Genomic DNA, 24,112 nt, shown 5'->3' on the forward strand with positions numbered 1-24,112 from the left:
AGCTGAGGAAAGAGAAATAATACTTTTCGTCTCCGCAAACTATTCAAGTAATGAGGTTGGCTGAGCATGAGACGATTTCAGGATAGAAGTGATCTCATTGCTCACCTCCTTGTTTGATTCATTGATCCATTCAACCAGTATTGATAATTCGCTTGTTCTGAGCCAGGCTCTGTCTGTGCTAGAAATATTCCCAGAAGTGTGCATCACGTGCTGTCTCTCCAGTTTTTATAATCCTTTAGCTAGGAGACAGTAAAGGCTGTTGAGCAGGAAAGGTTTGATAGATAATAAAGAAAATTTATGAAGGGGTTGTAACAGGTAAATTCAGTGTTGATAGGCAGGGCGAGGTTCTTCTGTGTGCAGCTGGTGTCGAGGTTAAGAAACACTGGTGCCGCCTGTTATCAAGGATCTTGGTGACTGTCCAGGTCAATGCCTCAGTTTAGAGCCAAGAAAATGCCTACGCTAGGAGATTGGAGCAGGCTGGTTTTCTGCCATTGGTCCACGGGCCCCAATCGTTCATGCCAGGATTTTCTCCTGGATTTTTAGTCTACATCTAAGCTTTGGGGATTTAAGAGGTCTTATTGCCTTCATCCTCATTTGTATTTAATTCTTTTGCTAATGTCAGAAGCAAATCATGCATATGGTGGATTCTTTGGAAAACAGAGAAGGAAAGACATGAATAGAGTTATCTCTGAGTTGTGAGAGAATTAATGTCTTGCTCTATTTCCTGTCATTCGAATTGGGTGTATGTGTATCTCTGATATAAACATCAAAAATTTTTCAAATCAGTAATGGAGTTTCACCCCTGGTTTGCTTGTGTGATTTATTTACCCAGTTTTCTGTATGCACTATGTACACCAGGCAGACTGATTCCCATTTTATACATTTATAAATGTGTACACAAATAAATGGGTTCATTAGTTTTAATAATATTAGTTATTCCAATTCATAGACCCGTTTATTTACATCATCTATAATTTCTGTCATCAACATTTTATAGTTTTCAGTATACAGATCTTTCATCTTCTTGGTTAAATTTACAACCATTTTATTTTTTGATACAATTATGAATGGGATTGATTTCTTAATTTATTTTTTATATAGTTTATTGTTGGTGTGAATAAATGTTATTGGCATTCCTTTTGTTTTGATTTGGTTTTGAGATGGAGTCTCGCTCTGTAGCCCAGGCTGGAGTGTAGTGGCACAATCTCAGCTCACTGCAACCTCTGCCTCCTGGGTTCAAGTGATTCTCCTGCCTCAGCCTCCTGAGTAGCTGGGATTGCAGGTGCACGGTTATTGGCACTCCTTAAGGAACCAAAAGTAAAACTACCATTTAATCCAGCAATCCCACTACTGGGTATCTACCCAAAGGAAAAGAAATCATTATATCAGAAAGACACATGCACCCACGTATGTATAGCGGCACAATTCACAGTTGCAAAGATATGGAACCAACCTCAGTGCCCATAGACCAACGAGTGGATAAAGAAAATGTGGTAGATATACACTGTGGAATACTACTCAGCCATAAAAAAGAATAAACTAATGTCTGTTGTAAGAACTTGGATGGAGCTGGAGACATTATTCTAAGTGAAGTAACTCAGGAATGGAAAACCAAATGTCATATGTTTTCACTTATGAGTGGGAGCTAAGCTATGAGGATGCAAAGGCATAAGCGTGATATAATGGACTTTGGGGACTCTAAGGGGAAGATTGGGAGGGGGTGAGGGATAAAGGACTACATATTAGGTACAGTGTACACTGCTCAGGTAAGGGTACACTAAAATCTCAGAAATCACCACTAAATAACATCCATTTAATCCAAAGCCACCTGTACCCCAAAAATTATTGAAATAAAAAATCATTTGCATTGTAAAAAGAAATGCTACTATCAGGAGCAGTGGCTCATGTCTGTAATCCCAGCATTTTGTGAAGCCAAGGCAGGAGGACCACTTGAGGTCAGGAGTTAGAGATCAGCCTGGGAAACATAGTAAGACCCAATCTCTACCAAAAAATGCAAAAATTAACCAGGCGTGTTGGCACATGCCTATAGTTCTGGAGACTCAGGAGGATGAGGGGGGAGAATTGCTTGAGCCCAGGAGTTCAAGGATACAGTGAGCTATGGTCACACCACTGCACTTCTGCCTGGGTGGCAGAAAAAGATATACTACTCATAATTGTACTTAATATAATAAATGATGAGATATGTATGTATCAGAATTAGAACATGTAGCTATAATGCCATAGTCTTTATGTTGTGAGTCATCATCAATAAACTACAAACATTGTAAAAACATAGCAACCTGACATATATAAATTAGAAGTTAGCATGTTAACTTCTCTATTTAGACCAAATGAATATCACATCATAGAGGTGGTATCAATAATCACAAAACTTGTCAACATTATATTAATGCAATTTTAGTGAAAAATAAAGTTTCCTTCTTGTAGATCCCATCAAGTATGATAGTCACTCATTGAGAAGAAGAATATACCATGGTAGTCATGTTGGCTGAAGGAATTGCCCTGATTGTCATTCATCTAAGGGGCCATTAGGTCTATTTACCATTGACCTTGTTCACAGCACACACTTTCATCTTAACAAAAATGAAGCCAAAGGTACTCGGGAGAGGGAAGCCAGATACCAGATTGCTTAGCAATTTATCCAATTTCAAGTTTCATGGGAAAACGCATACTATTGAAACTCACATTTTTACCCCTTGCAGGAGTACTTCAGTCATAAAGATACATCAGTGATCAAAACAGGTCCTAGCACTGTTAGCATACTTACTAATATTGTGGGAAATTTTGTCCGTCTATTTAGTCCAAAATGACTATAGTGCAGTGAGCAAAATTCCAATGTGTCATATTTCTCAATGGTCAAAAAAATCAATCCTAGGTAAAAAGTAAGGATTTTCGGCCAGGCATGGTGGCTCACACCTGTAATCCCTGCACTTTGGGAGGCCAAGGTGGGCGGATCAAGAGGTCAGGAGGTAGAGACCATCCTGGCTAATACGGTGAAACCCCATTTCTACTAAAATTACAAAAAATTAGCTGGGTGTGATGGTGGGCACCTGTAGTCCCAGCTACTCAGGAGGCTGAGGCAGAAGAATCGCTCCAACCCAGGAAGCGTAGGTTGCAGTGAGCCAAGATCACACCACTGCACTCCAGCCTGGGCGACAGAGCAAGATTCCATCTCAAAAAAAAAAAAAAAAAGGATTTTCTCATGAGAATCACATCATGTGTGTCAGTCAGTTATTGAGAAGAAAACTCAGTCATGATATTCCTGTTGGCTGAATGAACAATTCTAATCATTACAGAGGTTAGTCTTCACTAGTTCAATTACCTATTTGGAATTTTTCAGTCAGCAAAGGCAACCTCTCACTTCACCTCAATAGAATAGTGCCAGTAGGACTTACTAAATATCCAGTGAGAGAAAAAGAGCAAAGGTCTTAGTGCCAAATATCCAAGAAAATTGGGAATTATAGGAAACTTAAAAAACACTTAGAGAATCGGAATTTATCATTTACTTAGAAGCACACAGATAGAAGAGTGCAAAGCAAGTTTCACAGAAATATTTCATTGGCAGAATCCCGAAATAAAATCCCCATGGAAAGAAACTAAGAAATCCAAACTTCTTGTCTTAGAATTGTTACCTAGGCTGGGACCTCAGCGTAACCAACTGAACTTAATTTTTGCGTCATCATTTCTCTTCACGATAACAACTTATCACTGACCCAGCCCATGGCACTCATATGCATACGCACACTTAGATTAAATATGCTTACTAGAGATGGTTCCTTAAACACTGGTGGTAAAGTGGACTGCATGCCACATATGCGATGCCAGACAGTTGGGTGGTATCAGTATAGAAATGCTAGACATCCTTGAGTCCATTCATAGTAATTTCCTCGTATGATTTCTAGAAATAAAGTTAATGAGTCATTGCTTCCTACACACTTCAAAGTAGCCACATCCACATCTAATTCCTCTCCAACCAAGTGGGAGAATTAGGAAGAAAAGGGAAAATAATAATCAATTACTTCCTTTTATTCACAGCACCCACACCCCACCAGGGACACTGACTTCTCTCTGAGCCTTATGACCATAGCTATGCCCTAGTTACTCATATCTGGGGGCAGCCCTGGTTTTGAGCAATGTCTATGGGATCAAAACTAGACTTAGAAAGCATAAGTCTAGGATAGGAGTGACTTACCCTAGAAGTAGTATATGGTTAGAAATCGTACATGGTTTATGAAAGACAACTGCAGCTGGCCTGACGTCTCCTTCTGGGGTCAGGCTGGCCCCATTGCCAGCGACATCCACGTGGGCTACAGGGCTGGGAATCTCTATGACCCCAATGCAGGACAAGTTTACAACAATGGTGCCTGTTCTTTTGTGTTCAGGCTGATCAGGACTGTGGGAATTGTCCTGGGGAGAGTCAAAGGATGTGGATTTTCAGCCTGGCACTTCCATGCCACAAGCTATGTGACCTTGAGTATTCTATAGGAGTCATCTACCATTTCACTAAATGAAGACTGGGTAATCAGAAAGACCTCTTTGGCTCCAGTCTTCCCAGGGTCCAAGGTTCTGGATGTACTGGGCCTGATTCACTTGATCCAGTGATGCCACAGTGGGGTGTCAGCATTGCAATGGCTCACTCATAGATCCTTCAGGCCCCCTCCAGCCACCACCCATGCACCACGACATAGCATGACATGCACCATCGCCCAACGTGATGTGCACCATGACGTGACATGTTCCTTGACCTGCTATGACAGTGACCTCCCTCAGCCTCTCCCAGTCACACGGTTATGCCCCTATTCCTAGAGCATGTTTGCATGCCCATCTAAAGGCAACTTAAATATTTGCTTTTACTTCTCTTTAATTTAAAGGTTGAAACCTTAAAAATACCCAGTAAAATATTGTACTTCCACAAAGCATTGCTCCTAAGATGAGTGCTTCTCAGTGGACACAGCAGCAGGGAACTTTGTGCGTTCATGCTGAGCTGGTGGCTATGTGATGCTATTGAAGAGGGAATACACGACCATCAGCACTCAGTTAAAATGTCTTCTCCCTGAAATTTAAGAAAGTCACAGGCCAGGTGTGGTGGCTCACACCTGTAATCCTAGCACTTTGGGAGGCCAAGGTGGGCGGATCACCAGAGGTCAGGAGTTTGAGACCAGCCTGGCCAACATGGTGAAATCCCATCTCTACTAAAAATACAAAAAATAACCAGTTGTGGTGGCGGGCACTGTAATCCCAGCTACTCGGAGGCTGAGGTAGGAGAATTGCTTGAACCTGGCAGGCGGAGATTGCAGTAAGCCGAGACGTGCCATTGCACTCCAGCCTGGACGACAGAGCAAGACTGTCTCAAAAAAAAGGTCACAATCACAACTTAGAATTCCTCTGCAAATAAATATGTTAACCTACAGAATGATGTGAGGCAATGTTTGGGTATTTTGTAGCTCCCCTGTGTCAATGAGCTAGCCTACAACAATAATGATAATTTAATAATAATTTCTGAATGTCAAGTGGAAAAATTAAAAATAATAGCAATTATAATTATTGGAGAGTAAATAAAACATTTTTACAGATATTTTCTATCAATATAAAATATAGATTTTTCTTCACAGGCTTATTTGGTTTCATATGGATAGGATGCTTAAATAATAGATTAAATATTATATCTATAATTTTACAAAGAATGTTGTGCTTTTTCCTTTCAGCAATTATGTCATATTTAAATGTTTGCTTTAATTATAATCAATAGGTGAGGCAAAGTGGTAAGACTCCATTGCCAACTTAAAGAAAATATGCAACATTTTAAAAAAATCCTGTACTGAAATTTCATTTTCAAAATCTAAAATAAGGGGGCAAGGACTGAAAAACTAATGATTGGGTACTATGCTCAGTACGGGGGTGATGGGATCCATTGTACCCCAAACCTCAGCATCACGCAATGTACCCATGTCACAAACCTGCACAGATACCCCCAAATCTAAAATAAATGTTGGAATAAAAAAGAAGAAAAATGATTGGGTACTATGCTCAGTACGGGGGTGACGGGGTCCATTGTACCCCAAACCTCAGCATCACGCAATGTACCCATGTCACAAACCTGCACAGATACCCCCAAATCTAAAATAAATGTTGGAATAAAAAAGAAGAAAAATGATTGGGTACTATGCTCAGTACGGGGGTGATGGGATCCATTGTACCCCAAACCTCAGCATCACGCAATGTACCCATGTCACAAACCGGCACAGATACCCCTAAATCTAAAATAAATGTTGGAATAAAAAAGAAGAAAAATGATTGGGTACTATGCCCAGTACGGGGGTGACAGGGTCCATTGTACCCCAAACCTCAGCATCATGCAATGTACCCATGTCACAAACCTGCACAGATACCCCCAAATCTAAAATAAATGTTGGAATAAAAAAGAAGAAAAATGATTGGGTACTATGCTCAGTACGGGGGTGATGGGATCCATTGTACCCCAAACCTCAGCATCACGCAATGTACCCATGTCAAGAACCGGCACAGATACCCCTAAATCTAAAATAAATGTTGGAATAAAAAAGAAGAAAAGGAAAAGCAAATGACAGGAAAATTTGAAAAAAAATTAGGTTAGACTTATTTCCTAATAATCATTCAAAGTAAGCTTTTAGATTCTTTTAGGAAAACTGTAATTGAGTATTCTATAGGAAAAGTAGTTTTCAAACACAAAAAGGGTGATGAGCAGTGATGCTTGTTCCATAAACTGTTACGTTCTTTTTTTTTTTTTTTTTTGAGATGGAGTCTTGCTCTGTCGCCCAGGCTGGAGTGCAGTGGTGCGATCTTGGCTCACTGTAACTTCCGTCTCCTGGGTTCAAACGATTCTTCTGCCTCAGCCTCTTGAGTAGCTGGGACTACAGGCACATGCCACCATGCCCAGCTAATTTTGATATTTTTGGTAGAGATGGCGTTTCACCATATTGACCAGGCTGGTCTCAAACTCCTGACCTCATGATCTGCCTACTTTGGCCTCCCAAAGTGCTGGGATTACAGGCATGAGCCACCGTGCCTGGCTAACAAACTGTTAAGTACTTTATAAAGGATTATTTATCAACATGTCAACATGTGTATTATTTCATCCTATCTCTCTCTTCTGTTGTTTTTTGTTTGTTTGTTTGTTAGTTTTTTTAATGTAGGATCTCACTCTGTTGCTGCCCAGGCTGGAGTGCAGTGGTTTGATCATGTCTCACTGCAGCCTCGACCTCCTGGGCTCAAGCGATCCTCATGCCTCGGCCTCCCAAGTAACTGGGACTGTAGGCATGTACCACCACACCCAGCTTATTTTTTATTTTTTATAGAGACAGGCCCTCACCAGGTTGCCCAGGCCAGTCTTGGACTCCTGGACTCAGGTGATCCTCCCTCTTGGCCTCAGCCAAGCATCAGCCACCATTCCTGGTTCGTCCTACCTCTTTATTTCCAGAATCAGTTGCTTCTACTACTCCCTCCCCTTCCTCTTCTCCTCCCAGTACTCCCTTTTTTCTTTTTGTTGCTAATTATCTGTGACCTCACCATCAGGTTTCTATCTTAGTTATCCACAGCACTGACGTTCCTTGCCGAGTTTTTGTTAACTATCCTATTTGCCATAGTTCTTCCTGACTTTTTGACTATAACATAATGAGGAGTTTATAGAGAAAAATGCTAAATGCTATCACTGATCCCTCTAGTACCCAGGGTTGATGTACCTTATATTTATGTGCCTTTATTTTATTTTTATTTTTTATTTTTTGAGACAGAATCTTGCTCTGTCGCCAGGAGCCAGGCTGGAGTGCAGTGGCATGATCTTGCCTCACTGCAACCTCCGATTCCCAGGTTCAAGCAATTCTTCTGCCTCAGCCTCACGAGTAGCTGAGACTACAGGTGTTCGCCACCATGCCCAGCTAATTTTTGTATTTTTTCGTAGAGATGGGATTTCACCATGTTGGTCAGGATGGTTTCAATCTCTTGACCTCGTGATCTGTCTACCTTGGCCTCAAAGTGCTGGGATTACAGGCATGAGCCACTGCGCCTGGCCTTATGTGCCTTTATTAATTCAGCATATAATTCTTCATTTTCACTGTGTGTTTGTATTTTACAAATTTAGTCTAAGTCCACCTGGTTTGATCACAGGATACTAACTCCACACACTCATTTTAGAAGGAGAATCTCTAGCTTTTAGAAGAGATTATCTCGTGATTTCCTGTGGTCATTCAGCAAACATTTCCTGCAGACATACTGTGCACCAGGTACAGTGTCCAGAACTAAAGATACAAAGACAAACTCAGAGTCCCTGCTCCCAGGTGGGGGTGTGGTGAGTCACAATCTTGATCCCACCTCTCCAGCATCCTGTAGCTCCATCACCAAACAATTGTCTATCCAGGAGCAAGTTATTCGTCTAGCCCTATTTCCTTAGCTTGCAGATGAGACAGTTTCCTTTTGTTCTCTTGAACGTCCCATTTCTCTGTACAAACGATCAGTCTGTAATTATCCTGAATTTTTCTTAAATTTGCCTCAGCATTGCTTGGGCCCACCAACTACATACTGTGGTTAAAATTAAATAGGGGGCGGTCTAATAGGCGAAGCTTAACTTAATGGCTTCTGCCTCAAATTAAAATTTTTGAATCTCTAGTAGTATCTGCCCTTTCTTTTCCCACAGTTTCACTCATATGTTGTTCATAAATCCTAAGTATGGGCTTTTGGCTCTCTGTTAGGTGAAATACTTAATTTAACTTAGCCAAAGCCAGACTTGGAGCAGCGTGGAAATCCTCAAGCGTCCCTTCTTCCCAATACATCGAGAGTCTCTGTAGGTTTTGCTTTTGTGAGTGTGTGTTCGTAGGGAGAGGAAGTTGTGTTTGACTTCTCCAATGATGGTTAGGTTGCAGCGTTGTCTGCTTAGCAGAAGCAAATCCTGGGATGCGCGTGGCTTTGCCTTGGTCATCTACATCACCCACGTCCCATCACTGGGCTCCAGTCTGTTGCAGCGCCTCCAGGCTTAATTTCTGTTCGTAATCTGATTATGGGGTCTGAGCTCTTCCAGCCAGCAGCCTCTTGCTTTTCACGTACCAGAGGCTCAAAGACACAAGTGCCTGGTCACTGTAGTCCTGCACTGTGAAAAATCTCAACCCAGTTTTGCTTAGACCAGACGAAGGTCGCTGCTGGCTGAGAATTAGCTGTAGAGTAGGCTGTGCTACCGAGCCTTCTGTGTGCCAGCATGTTCAGAAGCCCAGGCTTCTCCAGCTATTTGGGAGCTTTCAAATTCTCTGAGAAACAAGGTAAGGCAAGAGAAATATGAAATGCACTTATGTATGGATTTTCTGGCATAATGAATACTGGGGGTCCTCTGTTTTACCCTGTGTGTTCTCCGGTGTCCAGTTACTTATACACGTTTCTCAAAAGACATTTTAAATATCTAATTAAGTTTATAAATGAGCTTATCTTGTGATTGCTGATAAGTGAATTTTTTCCCCTCCATAAGTTAAAGTTACTGCTAAACCACTAAAACCTTTATGTAGGAAAAATTGCAAATGCAATTGGAATGCCCACATTTTGGATCAGATTCTAGATGTGCTGCACTTCGGTTAAAGTATTTTTCTAAATCAAATGCTATACGTACTAAATGATTTTCAGTAGGCAGTGGTGAGTGAGTGTCTTTTTATTAACTCTTCATGTGAGACAGTTTGGAACAAGATAGTCTTTTTAGTGGCTTTCTTCCAGCACAGAGGAAAATACATGCTTTCAATTTAACTGCTGAAGTGGTATGGCATGTTCGGTTTACTGACTGAGCGAAAATGAAATGCTCAGGTTATTGTGAGTATCATATTTGAAACTCAGCCATTATACATCAAAACTGTTTCTAGCTCAAATGCCCTGTTAAGTGACTTGAACAGTTCAGACCTCAGATTCGGGAATTTTCTTCTACGGTACTTGATGCTTTTTGAATTGATTTCTCTTTCGTTAATTACATAACAAGATACTTGTATAATTAGGAGAAAAGCTTAGATGTTTCACTGGCATGATACCTTTTATTTTATTGTTGATTTCTTTAGTTGGCCACACTTCCAAATTTCAGGACTGAGGATGTATTTTGACGGATAATGAAGTGTCAGCATCTGAGATATTTTGTACTTATTTTTCCTCGGGCTTCTGCCCCTAACTATAAAACAGCCAAAGGTACTTCCTTAGGGGAAGCAGTTTCTGTGTCTATTTGTGGTTTTCTTAGTGAAAAAATGGTTTCTATGCCAAAGGCTTTAAAACAGATTACATGCCATTAGACCGGTTATAAATTTTGTCTGTGCCTGGTTTTGATTAACCTGTTCACTCAGGATGTGTTTTTCCTGTATAGAATTGTTACCAGCTGTCTTTACATAATATATATCTTGTCTTCAAAATACTAATAAATGGGTTTTTTTTATTGGTTGTTATTGTTTAGATTTTAATGAAAGCAAAAGACACAGCTGAGTTGTCCTCTGCTCTTCAGACCCACCCCCATTCTTTAAAGGCATCCCAAACTCTTCTAGTTACCATGACCAAAATTGCTTATTTCTCCTCTATTCCTGAGTATATAGCTGTGTTATTTAGTATTTAATTGCTTTGAGTTATTCTTGTTGCCATGACAAATTTAAATAACATTGAACTATGTTAGAAGCATGATTGTTATTATTGTTGTTATCATTATTTTACCCATGGAGTAAAGTTGGCTACTTTCTGGAAGAGAAAAAAAACTTGCATATGTAAATTTACATGGAATTTGATTCTTAGAAGGCATCGTTTTTGTATTTCTATTTTTTGTCTGATTCATGGTTTTCTTTTTCTTATATGTTCAAAGGGAGTTTGGAGAGTTTTTTCTCATTGGATTTTTAACATTTTATGTAACTATTTTAATGTTATTTCATTTCTTTTCCCTTAGATTTCAACAAGAAAAACATAAGCTTCGTTGGATTCCCACGTCAAAGAAAAGTTTCAAGGTAAAGTGGCCTTGGCTCAAGGACTGTGACATTTTAAAGATTTGTCATAGCTTTTGAAATTATTCTCTTGAATATCTAACTCACGAGTTTCAATGTATGGCAATATGTTGTCTCCCTAGAATTTGATTTATTAAAATGTATGAAGCAAAGGACTCTTTTTATATTTAATACTGTTTATGGAAACTATTTGGAGAACAGAATCTTTGTTCTCTTGCCTTTGCAAACTTTTAAAGGACAATTAGTTTTTCTTTATCACACCTGCCTCTAAACATGCAAAGAAAACTTGCATGCTTTTGCAATCTGTCCATCAAAGAAGGGAGCTAGATTTTTTTAGAAATGGCTTTAACTTATTTCTCCTTCCTTCCTCTCCTCCCTCCCCTTCCCTTTCCCCATACACACACACACACACACACACACACACATCCATCCATCTATCCATCCATCCATCCATGTGAGTTATTCTTCCCTAATCTTCCCAACTCTCTCTCTTAACCTTTCTGTACTTCCAGTCCCCTTGGCTGCAGAATATTATGGGTGCTAAGCTGATTGACCTAATGTGCTAAAACTCCATGACACATCATCATGGATGTAAGAGAATGTGGAAATGATTGTCTACGCTATACACAGTAGCTGTATCTCAGGTGCTTCTTAGTAGATCATTGTCTATATTAATAGTTTGAAAGTAACCAAACTATCCCCAACAAAATATCTCCTACACAGTCAGAGTCAGGCAAGGGTCTCAACCTGTGCTTCATTACAGTGGAAGGACCCAGCCCCAAATTCCACTAAGTTGCTCTTGTGCCTAAGCTATTATGACGTTGTTTCTTGATGGCAAAGGGTTTGCATTTCAATAACATTTTAATAGACAAGGATCTAAATCCTGTCCTCCTCAGGCTGAGCCTGCTCTGCATTTGAAAATGGCAGAGTTGATCTTGTGAACACACTGGATGGGACAAATTTTTGATATATTTCATCCACATCTTTTAAATTTTTGTTCTGTATTTAATTTTTACACACAGTATCATCAAGCAGCACATCTAAATATAAGGTTAATTAGAGTAAAGATGATCCAGGGTCATCAGTGAGGTTGTCTTAACTGACTCAGGAAACATCACTTTTTTAATGGGGTGCATCCATATTTCTCATCTTGGCCATGTTTTAATAGGATCTGAGGCTTGGTTTCCATGATGTCCCTGGCAGGTTGGTTTAACTGTCATGGAGCTAATAAGTGACTAAGGAAAAAGAGACAGGAAGACTTTCCTTATTCAGAGATAGGAAAGGCATGCAATATGAAAGTCACACGCATCAGTGGACAGAGACTCGCAGAGACACAGCTATTCTCAAATCATGGGTGTTATGGCATGCATACCTGTTAAAATGACAGCCTGTGCGCCATGGTGCTAAGTGTAAAATGGACTGGAGGCACAAGAGCCTGCTTCCTCAAAAGAAACCTGGTCAACCAGACACCAGCTAAAAGAGACGAAAGTATGAGTTAGCGGGGCTTCGTCTCCCGTATCTTGTAATGAGCAGATTGTGGAGGAGACTTACACCGCGTGGCTGCTGGACAGTCCTTGTAATAGTAGTAGCACATTCCATGTTGTGAAAAATAGAGATGATAACAGCGGAGCATCCTGCCCTCCCTTTACTAAAATTCCCGTGTTGCTACAGGTAGGCATTTAAGTAGGTTAATGGGACACGTTTAGAAGACAAATTGTCACAGAAGCGATTCCCTTCTTAGATGATTGAAGTAGAGGGAGGGAGATGGTGGCACAGTCAGTCCTGAAGAGCGAGCACTGTTTCAGGGGAGATGAAAAGAGCTGGATAAAAATCCAAAAGGTGTTTCTCACTGTTAGAAAGTTAAAATCAAGATGCAGAAATGAGGCGGATGGCATTTACTTTAGTATCTATGGACAGACGCTTCCCCACTGAAACATAGGCTCTTACTTTGGGTTGAGCTGTAGCGAGACACCAAGGCCTGAAGAGGTTGTCCCTGCAGAGACTCCTTTGTCCATGGGGAGGTTGGGGGCGAGAAGTGACTGATCCATCATCCGAGAGCTCCGTGCTTTTGGGGTCACCGGTCAATCGGTCATGTGCCTTAGGAATGGACCCTACCAGTCTCTCTGCTAGGGTGCCTGTGAGTCAGAAGAAGCGGAGAGGAGAGGAGAGTCCGGGCACTCACAGGTCCTTGGGCTTCGTCAGCGTTATATGAGCAGAAAAAGGTGCTCACTGATGAACCGTCCTGAATTTTACGAGGTTGTCTTACCTGTATTTTCACTGATGATTGGGGCCCTCGGGTAGAGAAAGTTCAGGGAAGGAACATTATTTTTGTTTTAAAGAGAGAAACTCGATTTCACATGTTGATTGGAAGAGTCTTGCGTCAATCACAGCCTGTGGCACCGCCTTGAGCCACAGCCACACTTTCCAGCCCGGTCTGCCTGCCCCTGCTCCTCCTGTCTGCTCATCCGCTTTCTCAGAAGCCCTGGTCATTTAGCAGGAGCAGGGGAGAGAGGCAGCGGAGAGGGGAACAGAGGGTGATGACAGCCGTGTGGACTCAGTAATAAATGTCTACCTGGAAGCTGCAGATACTAAAATCGATACTTTATAAACATGCAATTATGCCAGTTTTTCACACATGTATGCAAGGGTAATAAGCAGTGATGTGTTCCCAATTATGTCCTATCCAAAGATCAAAGAAGAAAGGAAAGAAGAAAAGGAAGGAGGGAGGGTGAGAACGAAGGGAGGGCGGGAGGAAGGAGGGGCTTATAACTGATGTTATTGCCCTTGTGCTCTTATAGTTATTCTCAATGTTTGTAATGATTTAACCCCTGGCCATCACCTCAACATTGCATAGAAGGTACACCAAAAATACTTCAGGGTGAATCGTAGTATTCATTTGAAATGTTTTGTAGTAGTCATTTATTTGAAATATGTTAATTTTCTTAAAATAATGTTTAGTTTAATCACTTAGTTTTTTTAAGAGACAGGGTCCCACTCTGTCACCCAGGCTGGAGTACAGTGGCACGATCATAGCTCACTGCAGCCTCAAACTCCTAGACTCAATGAGTCCTACCACCTCAGCCTCCTGAGTAGCTGGGTCTACAGGCTTGTGCCTGTGCCTGGCTAATTTTTCTATTTTTTGTAGAGATGGGATCTTGCTATGTCCCCCAGGCTGGTCTTGAACTCCTGGGCTCAAACAACCCTCCTGCCTTAGTCCCCACAATGTGCTGTGTAATATCCTTTGGGTGCTGGTAGGGATAGGCAGTGGGTCTGGTGCTCTGCGCTGAGGACATGACCAGCCAACTGAGGCACAGACCAGGAGCGAGACGAAGCCACAGGATGGCGGGAGGCTGGAGAGGAGAGCGCTCAGGGGAGGAAACAGTGTGTCGAGTGAACCACGCTGGGAAGCATCATAGACTTTCCTCTTAGAGCTTTGGTTTCCATTGGTTTCTGACCTGCCGTCAAAAGGCTGCACTTCACGTGGGTGCTGGCTCTATTTGTAGCGTGTTTCGAGAAAATAAGTGCCTGTGGATCCGGGGAGTGTCGGGGAGAGGACTCGTAAAGCTCACTCTGTAGACTCCAGGGGAGTATTGGACTCAGCGACAGTTTCTTGCTTTTCATTAGTGGCTCCATTGAGCTTTCTGAGAAACAGAAAGAAAGAAGGAAATAAAGACACACAGATGTTTATTTTTGAAAATATGAGATAGCATTTGTACCCCAGGTCGGTGGTCTGAGAAGCTGAATATTTTAGGGATTGCATTATTTCACTCTAATGTAGATGTTTTTGTCTTGAAAAGATTTTAGTTTTCCAAAGCAAGTACAGAGCTTTGTCAAGATGTTTAAATCAGCAATTAAACAATCAATTAAAATAACATGCCATTCCTCAAGTCAGGTACATTTCTGCCATTAATTTTTTTAGCTTTCTGCTAAATCCTGCATGTGAATAAAACACTGACAGGAGTAGTTACCGCCTTACAACTCAGTGTTTAGAAGTCGGGGCTCACTCTAAGTTTCTGACTAGGCAGGTGTCCCGGGGTCTTCCAACCATTCCAGAGCATGGCTGATAAAGCCTAATTCTTCTCAGGACTTTTTATTAAATAATGTGAACACATGACACACATACTTAGGGAATATAAGCTTTGCTCCATTGTATGTGGAAAAACGAAGATTTCAGATGGACTTGGCTCCAGGAGGGCAGAGTGGTGGGTCATGTTTTGGGCGTGTAGAAGTTCCTTCCATCTAGTTTATACATGGGGTATGGGGGATTCCTGCGTCCCACTTAACACAGTGTCCACACAGCTTCCTCCGTCTCTCCCTTGGCCTGTATGGAAATGCACCCGTACAGGGGGAGGGTTGGCTTCACAGTGAGTCTTTTCCAAGCCTGTCTTTCACCCTCTGAGGTCACACTGACCTTGAGGAACAGCAGTTCCCTGTTTTCACGGGTTTGCTTCCTTCGAGGCACCAGCACCCTCTGCCCTGCCCGCTCCAGGCACGTCGAAGACCTTGGAGTTGTGTACACAGCATTCTCGGGGTGGCTGCGGCTGGTATTAAACTAGGAGATGGATTTGAATCTCATCTCTTCTTCTTGTCAAATATGGATTTTTGGGAAAATCATGTAACAATTCCCGGATCTGTAAACTGAGGATGATACTAGTTCTGGTGTTGTGCTGGGGCCAGACGTGCGTGCCTCTCTCCTGACTTTGAGTTCAGTGAGTCCTATGGGAGCCACCGTGGTGAGTGTTGACACCACCTGCCAATACTACAAAGCAGGTGCTTTTCTCAGGGCCAGGTGGAGGGCCTGGGTGGGCGGGGCCAGGCGGTGGGGCTGGGTGGGCGGGACAAGAGGGCAGGGCCATTTGCACCTTTATCAGCATACCACTGAGTAGTTCACACCTCTTAGTGTCTTGGGGAGATAATTAGGGAGATACCTGGGTGTGCTTACCCTGGGGAAGTCCACAGGAAGGGCTCGCTTCCTTTATTATTCTCCCCTTTCATTTCCTCTTTTATTCTAACACAAGGCTTCATGAGGTTTTCCAAACTTTAATATCTTGGTCATTTGAAGGCATCTGTTATTTTAATATAATTTTGATACTGGAGGACAGCGTGTAGATCACCTAGACAAGTTACTGATTTTCTAAAGAAGAAATTATAGCACAGAGAGGTTGAGTAATTAATCCAAGCTTGCAAAGCTATTACTAGGTGGAGAAGAGGTGTTCAGTGCGAGCGAAAGCATATGACAATGTTTTCACCCTCACACACCACACCACACCACACTACCCACTAATCCTGCTGTAATTACTTAGGTGCGCAAAAAATCACCATATTTACATAAATATAAGTAAATGAAAAAGCTACCAATTTTCTCCCCAAAATAAAATGTTTTACTTGTGATCTATGTGTTCATATTTAATGATGTGTAACAATATCATAATTTTTGTGTTCTGTATTTTTTCACTTACATATCTTGATTTAAATGGACTTTATTAATGGAGTAAATTTTAGCTTTCAGAAAGAGTTGTCACTCGAAGATCAAGAACAGCTCCCTAACCGCAAAAGAGGAATCGATGCTAAGCTTTCAGCTGCGCTTCCGAAAGGTAAGGCTGCTCCTCAGTGACCAGCGTGTCTGGGTAGAGGAGTACTGTTTTGTCTGCATTTCCTCCAGCACATCTCTCCCTCACCTCCAGCTCACAGTCTCCTTTGTGGCCATGCCTGCCTCCTCCAGGGATTAGCTTCAATTCCCTTACGTCTCTCTGATGCATTTTTAATCCTCTCCTTTCTACTCCTCCTTGCCCTTTAATTGTAGACATCCTCAGGGTTTTACTGGAGGTCCCCCATCTCTTCTCTGTCCACCCACTCCTGCTGCCTCCAGAGGCTGCCCCAGGCCTCTTGATGCTTCCCAGAGTTAGGGCTTTTTTTTGTTTTTGAGAGGGAGTCTCACTCAGCCGCCCAGGCTGGAGTACAGCGGCGCATTCTTTGGCTCACTGCAGCCTCCGCCTCTCAGGTTCTAGAGATTCTCCAGCCTCAGCCTCCCAAGTAGCCGGGATTACAGGTGCATGCCACCACATCCGGGTAATTTTTTTGAATTTTTAGTAGAGGCGGGGTTTTCACAAGGGTAGCCAGGCTGGTCTCAAACTCCTGGCCTCAGGTGATCCTCCCAAAGTGCTGGGATTACAGGCGTGAGCCACCGCACCAGGCCAGGCCTTTCACATTTAACATCTTGTACCTCCGTGCTGAGCTGCAAACAGCCCGTGGAGATCACAGCATGACCGTCTTTCTTCTTCCCCAAGCAGCACTCACACGTGTTTGGTGAATTACTATTTCCACTGGTCAAGGCGCACATGCAGTAAAATGTCTGCACCAACTAGAAGCCAATTCGCCTTAGTTTTACCTGTGAAATGATGTAAACATCGCTTGGTCTTTGTAACTGGAACACTAGCACAAGGAATGATCGTTAGTCCCAGCTCACAAAATGTCTTCATCCTGAGTGTGCTGTGGAAACCTTCCTGTGGAAGAAACCGATTTGATGGAAGGGCAGAATTTTTTCTACACTGAAAGAAAAAGCAAAAGATCATGCCCCAAAGAAATCAGAACAAACACATCTTCTTTTAATAGAAAATAAATCCATTTTATAAGACCTGCTGATGAATTGCACTCTATCCTGAGGAATTGAACTGATGATGGACCGAGACATGTTCTGATGAGTTTGGATGCCTGAAGGACCCCGGGGATGTGGCCTGGTGAAGAAAACCCAGACTTGCTGCAATTTTCAAGTACTTACAACACTGTCAGCTGAAGTACAGGTTTATGCTATGTGGCTCCAGAGGCCAAAAGTAAGAAGAATGTGTAGAATTACAAGGAGGCAGATGAGATTTCATAGCAAAAAGAAAATTAATCGTTCATGGTACCTGGAAATGAAGTGGCCACACCGTACTCCCATCAGCTCTCCCCCGGGAGTTTCCAAGGGCAACTCAGTGGCCTCCTGTCTGGGTAGGATGGATGCAGACCGGGCCAGAACGGCTGTCAAATGGAATGACTCTGCCATTGTTTAGCACTCTCTGTGAAAGACAAAAAAACTAATTTAATCTGAGACAAAGTTCTTAAAACCTATGCAGATGATCAAAACAACATATAAGAATGAACAAATCAAATTAGCAATAGCTGAGAAGAGCTGATTAGGCAAAGTTCTACATGGCAGAGGTTCTTTCCACCAGTCAGAAGCGTCCCTCTTTCTCTTTCTCTGTCCCGGTTCCTTTATTTGATACATAATACCACCGACAATATTATGAGCAGAAAAATCAAAAACAGTATGAAATGCTAGGTTCCTTAAGGTTCAACCAATGGTAACTTCATCTGTAATTAACTTTTAGAACACCTAAGCTTGTTAGCTAGTTGTATTAAAAAATGTGTCATAAATGATTATAAAAAATAATTTTTACAAATCAAAGATGATTATTTGATGTATTCACCAGATTGATGTTTCTAAATAACATGGTCCCTTAAATCTTTAAAATATGCTTTAAAAATGACAGTGCCGCACTTCCCCTGAATTTCACCTAAATTCTCTACAGTCCTTTGCTTTTTATGAAAAAATAAATAAATAATAATTAAAAACAAGGCAGATTTGGAAAGACCAGAAATCTCTTTTTTCTCTGATTTAACAGATATGTTAATGGTTTTGTGTGTCAGCTCTTAGCAATATTATGTTTAAACATGATTTAGTTATTTTATTTTAATGACATCAAGTTTTATATGTGATAAGTTTATAGAAGTTTCTTTGTTCATTTCCTGTGAAACTGGGCATTAAAGTGGTTGTTACTTTTTCTCTAAGAGACGTCCTCTAAGTGTGTATCACAAACAAGTAATCAAGGAATTAAAAATGTTTACCTAGGCCATGCGTGGCGGCTCATACATGTAATCCTAGCACTTTGGGAGGCCAAGGCAGGTGGATCACCTGAGGTCAGGAATTCAAGACCAGCCTGGCCAACATGATGAAACCTCGTCTCTACTAAAAATACAAAAATGATCTGAGTATGATGGTGGGTGCCTCTAATCCCAGCTACTCGGGAGGCTGAGACGGGAGAATTGCTTGAACCCAGAGGATGGTGGTTTCAGTGAGCCGAGATTACAGCACTGCACTCCAGCCTGGGCAGCTGAGTGAGACTCCATCTCAAAAAATAAAAATAAAAACAAAAAATAAAAATATTTACTTATGTAACAGTTATATTAAAATAGATTTTTTATTTAGGAATTATGAAATGGACCAAATATATGGCTCCACTTTCTTTAGCAGCTTTATTAAGATACAACACACCTACCGTGCAATCCTTTGATTTAAGGTATGCAATTACGGCGATTTCAGCAATTCACAGAGTTCTGCATCCATCAGTACAGCCAGTTTTAGAACATTTTCATTATTCCAGATGGGTACACCTTGCAGCCATCACCCCTCCCCTGTTCCTCTAGTTTGTAATTGCTTGGTGCATGAGCTGCTTGTCTTTATATTAGTGGCTGCCATCCAAGTGCAAAGTTAAAGGGCTTTACTCTTGTGGGAAGTAAGCTCAGAATATTCCAGACGTGGCCTGGGCTCTCTGGCTGTCGCGTGAAGGAGGAGAGAAGTGTTCTTGGCAGTACCTCTGCCACTCATATTTCTTTGGAAGATTCTACTGTACTCAGGTTTGGAGGACTGAACTCAACAATGTCCAAACCAGAAATCCTGTTTCTTAGCGCTAATGGAAGAAACTGTGTGTCCCAAGAAGAGCACCCCACAGACCAAATTGTTCAGAATATTGATGTTATATATCATCTTTGCAAAACATATTAGGCAATTGTAAATAACTTAAGTATTATAGTTTTGCTATCAAATTTCCTTAAATAGCCTTATTTGAAAACTAACCTCCAGCTCCTATCAGAAATAACTAAAGAAATACACTCATAGAGGCCATATTGCCACAGTAGTACCACTCTGAATTACACACAGAAGAGTAACAGACCAAGATAGCAGGTAAAATAAGGGACAGGTAGATATGTTCAAAACTTCTGGCCGGGCGTGGTGGCTCACGCCTGTAATCCCAGCACTTTGGGAGGCCAAGGTGGGCAGATCATGAGGTCAAGAGATTGAGACCACCCTGGCCAACATGGTGAAAACCCCTTCTCTACTGAAAATACAAAAATTAGCCGGGCATGGTGGCGTGCACCTGTAGTCCCAGCTACTCAGCCTCCCAAGTAGCTGGAACTATAGGCACCCGCCAGCACGCCCAGCTGTTTTTTTGTATTTTTAGTAGAGACAGGCTTTCACTGTGTTAGCGAGGATGGTCTCCATCTGCTGACATCGTGATCCATCCCCCTCAGCCTCCCAAAGTGCTGGGATTACAGGCGTGAGCCGCCACGCCCGGCTGAAGGTTATCTTTTAAATTTTCTGTAAGTCTGGAATTACACAAAACTTTTATGAAGTTTTGAAAGAACAGGAACCTTTAAGATTATCAATCAGAAGGTAACTTTGGCAGAACGGTCGGTAGGCTTTATAAATAAAACAACAGAGTTACAACATAGATTCCCACAGCAACAATGACTTTTGTCCATGATGTTTTTAGTATTGGCTTTATGCTAATAATACAAAAACATGTTTATATGATTGGTGGTAATATAAAATAATATAAAACATGGTTTACATAATAATATAAAATGTATAATATATAAATGTATAATATCATATATAATGTATATATATAATATATACATAATATACATAATTATATATGATGTATATATAATATATAATGCATATATATAATATAAAATGTATATATATAATATAAATGTATAATAAATATAAATGTATAATATAAACCACATTTTTTATATATATATTTTTGAGACAGAATGATGCTCTGTCACCCAAGCTGGAGTGCAGTGGCATCATCTTGTCTCACTGCAACCTCTGTCTCCTGGGTTCAAGCAATTCTGCCTCAGCCTCTCGAGTAGCTGGGATTACACACACATGCCCACCACGCCAGGCTAATTTTTTTGTATTTTTAGTAGAGATGGGATTTCATCATGTTGGCCAGTCTGGTCTCAAACTCCTGACCTCAAGTGATCCACCTGCCTCAGCCTCCTAAAGTGCTGGGATTACAGTCATAAGCCACCATACCTGGCTATTATTAATAATAATAATATAAAACAAATATGTAATATAATACACATTAATTACACACTAATTATATTACATGTTTGTATAGACTTGGGAAAAAGAGGCAAAACTCAAAATGTCTCTCTGTTGCTTCTTTTTGTCTTGTGTGTCATTTCTTATAATCCCATTTCTGAAGGAATGAGGCATATCTTGGTAATTGAAAATATATTTGCTAGAAAGAATAGACTGAGACGTCATTAATTGTTTGCTGGAGAGATTTATTTATTTTCCTTTAAAAATTCACTATAGGTTTTCACTAAGAATTAGTAAGCTCATCAGTATATTTAAAGTATAGTTTATTTTATGACCTCATTTAATTCCTCAGTGAAACCATCAGAGAGGACCCTACGTTGATGGATTCTAGTTTCCAGGAGCAGTAGGCTTGGCATAGCTTTGCGTTGAATCTGGGCTTGACTGAAGAGAGTGCAGTGCTGGGCTAGTGGCGTCTGTACTGGGTAACCGAGGGCCTGGGTGTCTAAGGCACAAGCTGTGTATTTGAAATTCTAGGACCGGGGGAATCAGTGATTCTCAGTGGTTCTCAATCTAGGACAGCCCCTAAGGGGCTTTAGAAATATGTGACATTTTTGTGCCGCAGCAACTGGGGGTGATCTAGCATTTCTAGGAGAACCTGGGACATTCAACATCCTGCGGTGCAGAGTTCACAACAAAGCCACTTCTCACCCTGAAGCCATTAGTGCCCCCATAGTGATCTGTGAGCTCTCCAAAGCCAGCTTCCTGAACCCGGGACCCTGATGAGGTGCATCTGCATGCCTGCTACATCCTATCCTGAGAACTTCTCGTCTCATGCGCAGAAGCGGACGGCTATCAGAGGCCAGTGTTCCCTGGTGGGCAGTAGGAAAGTCTACCTTGCCTGTGTGTGGGGAGCTAGCACACTCTCCCAGCTGGATCGTTCCTTCTGGAACACGGGAAATAGAGAATGGCAGGAGGCAACATGTTGCTTTGCTTTTCCATATACTGTGGTAATCTTTCTGAAAAATCCCTTTAGTTGCATTTCTATAGAAAAATTGTAAAATTAATTAAAATTTGGATGAAATGAAAGTGACTTTCAACAGTCTCTAATTAGAACGAAGAAAAGCCTATCTTCACTTTTTCCAATGGAAGGTCCATGACACTCTGTATATTAATGGTTTTGATATTTACCCAGTTGAAATAATGTGGGGGAGAAAAGGGAAGTGTCTGGCCAGGTGTGGTGGCTCACGCCTGCCATCCAGCACTTTGGGAGGCCGAGGTGGGTAGATCCCTTGAGCCCAGGAGTTCAAGACCATCGTGGAGAATATAGCGAAACCTCGTCTCCACAAAAAATAGAAAAAGCTAGCCAGGTGTGGTGGCACATGCCCCTAATCCCAGCTATGCATGAGGCTGAGTTGGGAGGATCACTTGAGTCTGGTAGGTTGAGGCTGCAGTGAGTCAAGATCGTGCCTCTACACGCCAGCCTGGGTGAGAGAATGAGACCCTGTCTAAAAAAGAAAGAGGGGTGTAGAAAGAAAAGGAGAGGAAAAGAGAGGAAAAGACAGGAGGGGAGGGGAGAGGTGATTATGCTACCCAGGACGCTATTAATATTTTCGATTTTTCAGTTATGTGTTCGAGGCATGGGTTCAAGCCATACCTTTTAGGTGCCCTTGGAATTTGGTTTTGATAGCTTCTTGAGCGGTCTTTTGAAAAATACGGCTCCACTCTCCTCTTTGGGGTTTAAATAACTAATTGAAACCCTTTGTTTTTGTCATCCTTGAAAATATTTTCAAAATATGTCCTACCAGCTATTAAAGTTTTATCACCATAATCTCACCAGGGCTAATTTGTTGACGGGGAAGATGTCGTTACTGGTCAAGCCTCCTCTCACAAGACTGCGCGGCAGGTGCACCATTCTCATTATACTCCTGTCTTCTAAATAGGAGCATAATTAGAATGAGGACTTCTCTGCCTCCAGCTACTCTGGTTCCTGGGGAGGCCAACTGAGAGACCTTTTTGAAGTCGGAGGGAGAGAGGTTTTGCTTTTTTGAAGCCAGCTACCTTAACAAATTCAACTAAAGTTTTAAGGAGGCTGTCAATTAAAAGTAAATGAAGAAAAACAAGGCTTCTATCTCTGAACACAAAGGGCAGTAAAGCTATGTGTGTGTATGTATGCATGTATGTGTGTGTGCGCACGCGTGGATGTATGTAGTTTTGACTCATTACTAAAAATTGCCACTTTGAGAAAAGAAAATGGAAATTGAAGCAGTTGAAAATCAAATTCCTTTGAGTTTCTCCTTTGACTCAGCCTTTCAAAACTTTTCATTGGCCCTGGCCCCGGGCTGCCCAGCCACCCCTCTCTCCTACTCCCACCCCATTCTGAATCCTTCATAGGACTCACTCAGATGAGCCCTTATGAATTTAAGCTATTGAGGAGGAGGCAAAAAGAGAGACTTTTATTCTCCATGAACTGTGGCCATTTCTCCAAAGAAACAGTTGTCTGGCATCTCAGTAATATCCTTGTAGTCAGTATCATGTGAGAACCTCCCAACCTCAGCACAACCTTTGTTCTCTTTCTCCAATGCTGCCAGAAACATTGGGATAATTGCCTTACCCATCATCTACCTAAATTATAGCAAGGCAACATTGTTAACATTTCCTTCCAGTGAAAGCCTGTGCAGGGAGGCGGAGGACCTGTGTTCCTCTAAACTGTAGCTAATTGAAGTGGCCACTTTAGGCCCTGTTGGAAACACAATCAGATAATTACAGCCATTTACAGATTCCCAGAGAGGGTGGAGGAGGAGTGGCCATGAGTTCATGGCTTGTAGCTTGCTGATGGCTCTGTGGGGTTCACGGTCCTAGTCTCTACTTCTGTAAATGATTTCCATAATAGAGGCTTAGAATACTTTGTTAAACCAAACCAAAGTTAGAAACAGTTATTGAGATTTCTGCCTAAAATACT

At 41.6% G+C, this 24,112-nt stretch overlaps 1 protein-coding gene and 1 pseudogene across 17 annotated transcripts in view; one reads left to right on the forward strand and one right to left on the reverse strand.

Annotated features, from left to right (window-relative positions):
• SVIL (supervillin) overlaps positions 1–24,112 on the forward strand; it is a 182,065-nt gene that overhangs the window by 52,224 nt on the left and 105,729 nt on the right. For all 17 annotated transcript variants that reach the window (XM_064368542.1, XM_064368539.1, XM_064368536.1 and 14 more), the window contains exons 2-3: positions 10,940–10,997; positions 16,497–16,588. Coding sequence is in view for 16 of the 17 variants with exons in the window: in XM_064368539.1 (XP_064224609.1) it covers positions 10,940–10,997; positions 16,497–16,588 (150 nt within the window). In the remaining variant the exon portion in view is untranslated. The remainder of the gene's footprint in view (positions 1–10,939; positions 10,998–16,496; positions 16,589–24,112) is intronic.
• LOC135271432 (small nucleolar RNA SNORD115) lies at positions 3,662–3,736 on the reverse strand (annotated as a pseudogene).

Source organism: Aotus nancymaae, unplaced genomic scaffold, assembly GCF_030222135.1.
Source record: "Aotus nancymaae isolate 86718 unplaced genomic scaffold, 86718_ANA_hifiasm-v0.15.2.pri h1tg000077l, whole genome shotgun sequence".
NCBI classification, from domain to species: domain Eukaryota; kingdom Metazoa; phylum Chordata; class Mammalia; order Primates; family Aotidae; genus Aotus; species Aotus nancymaae.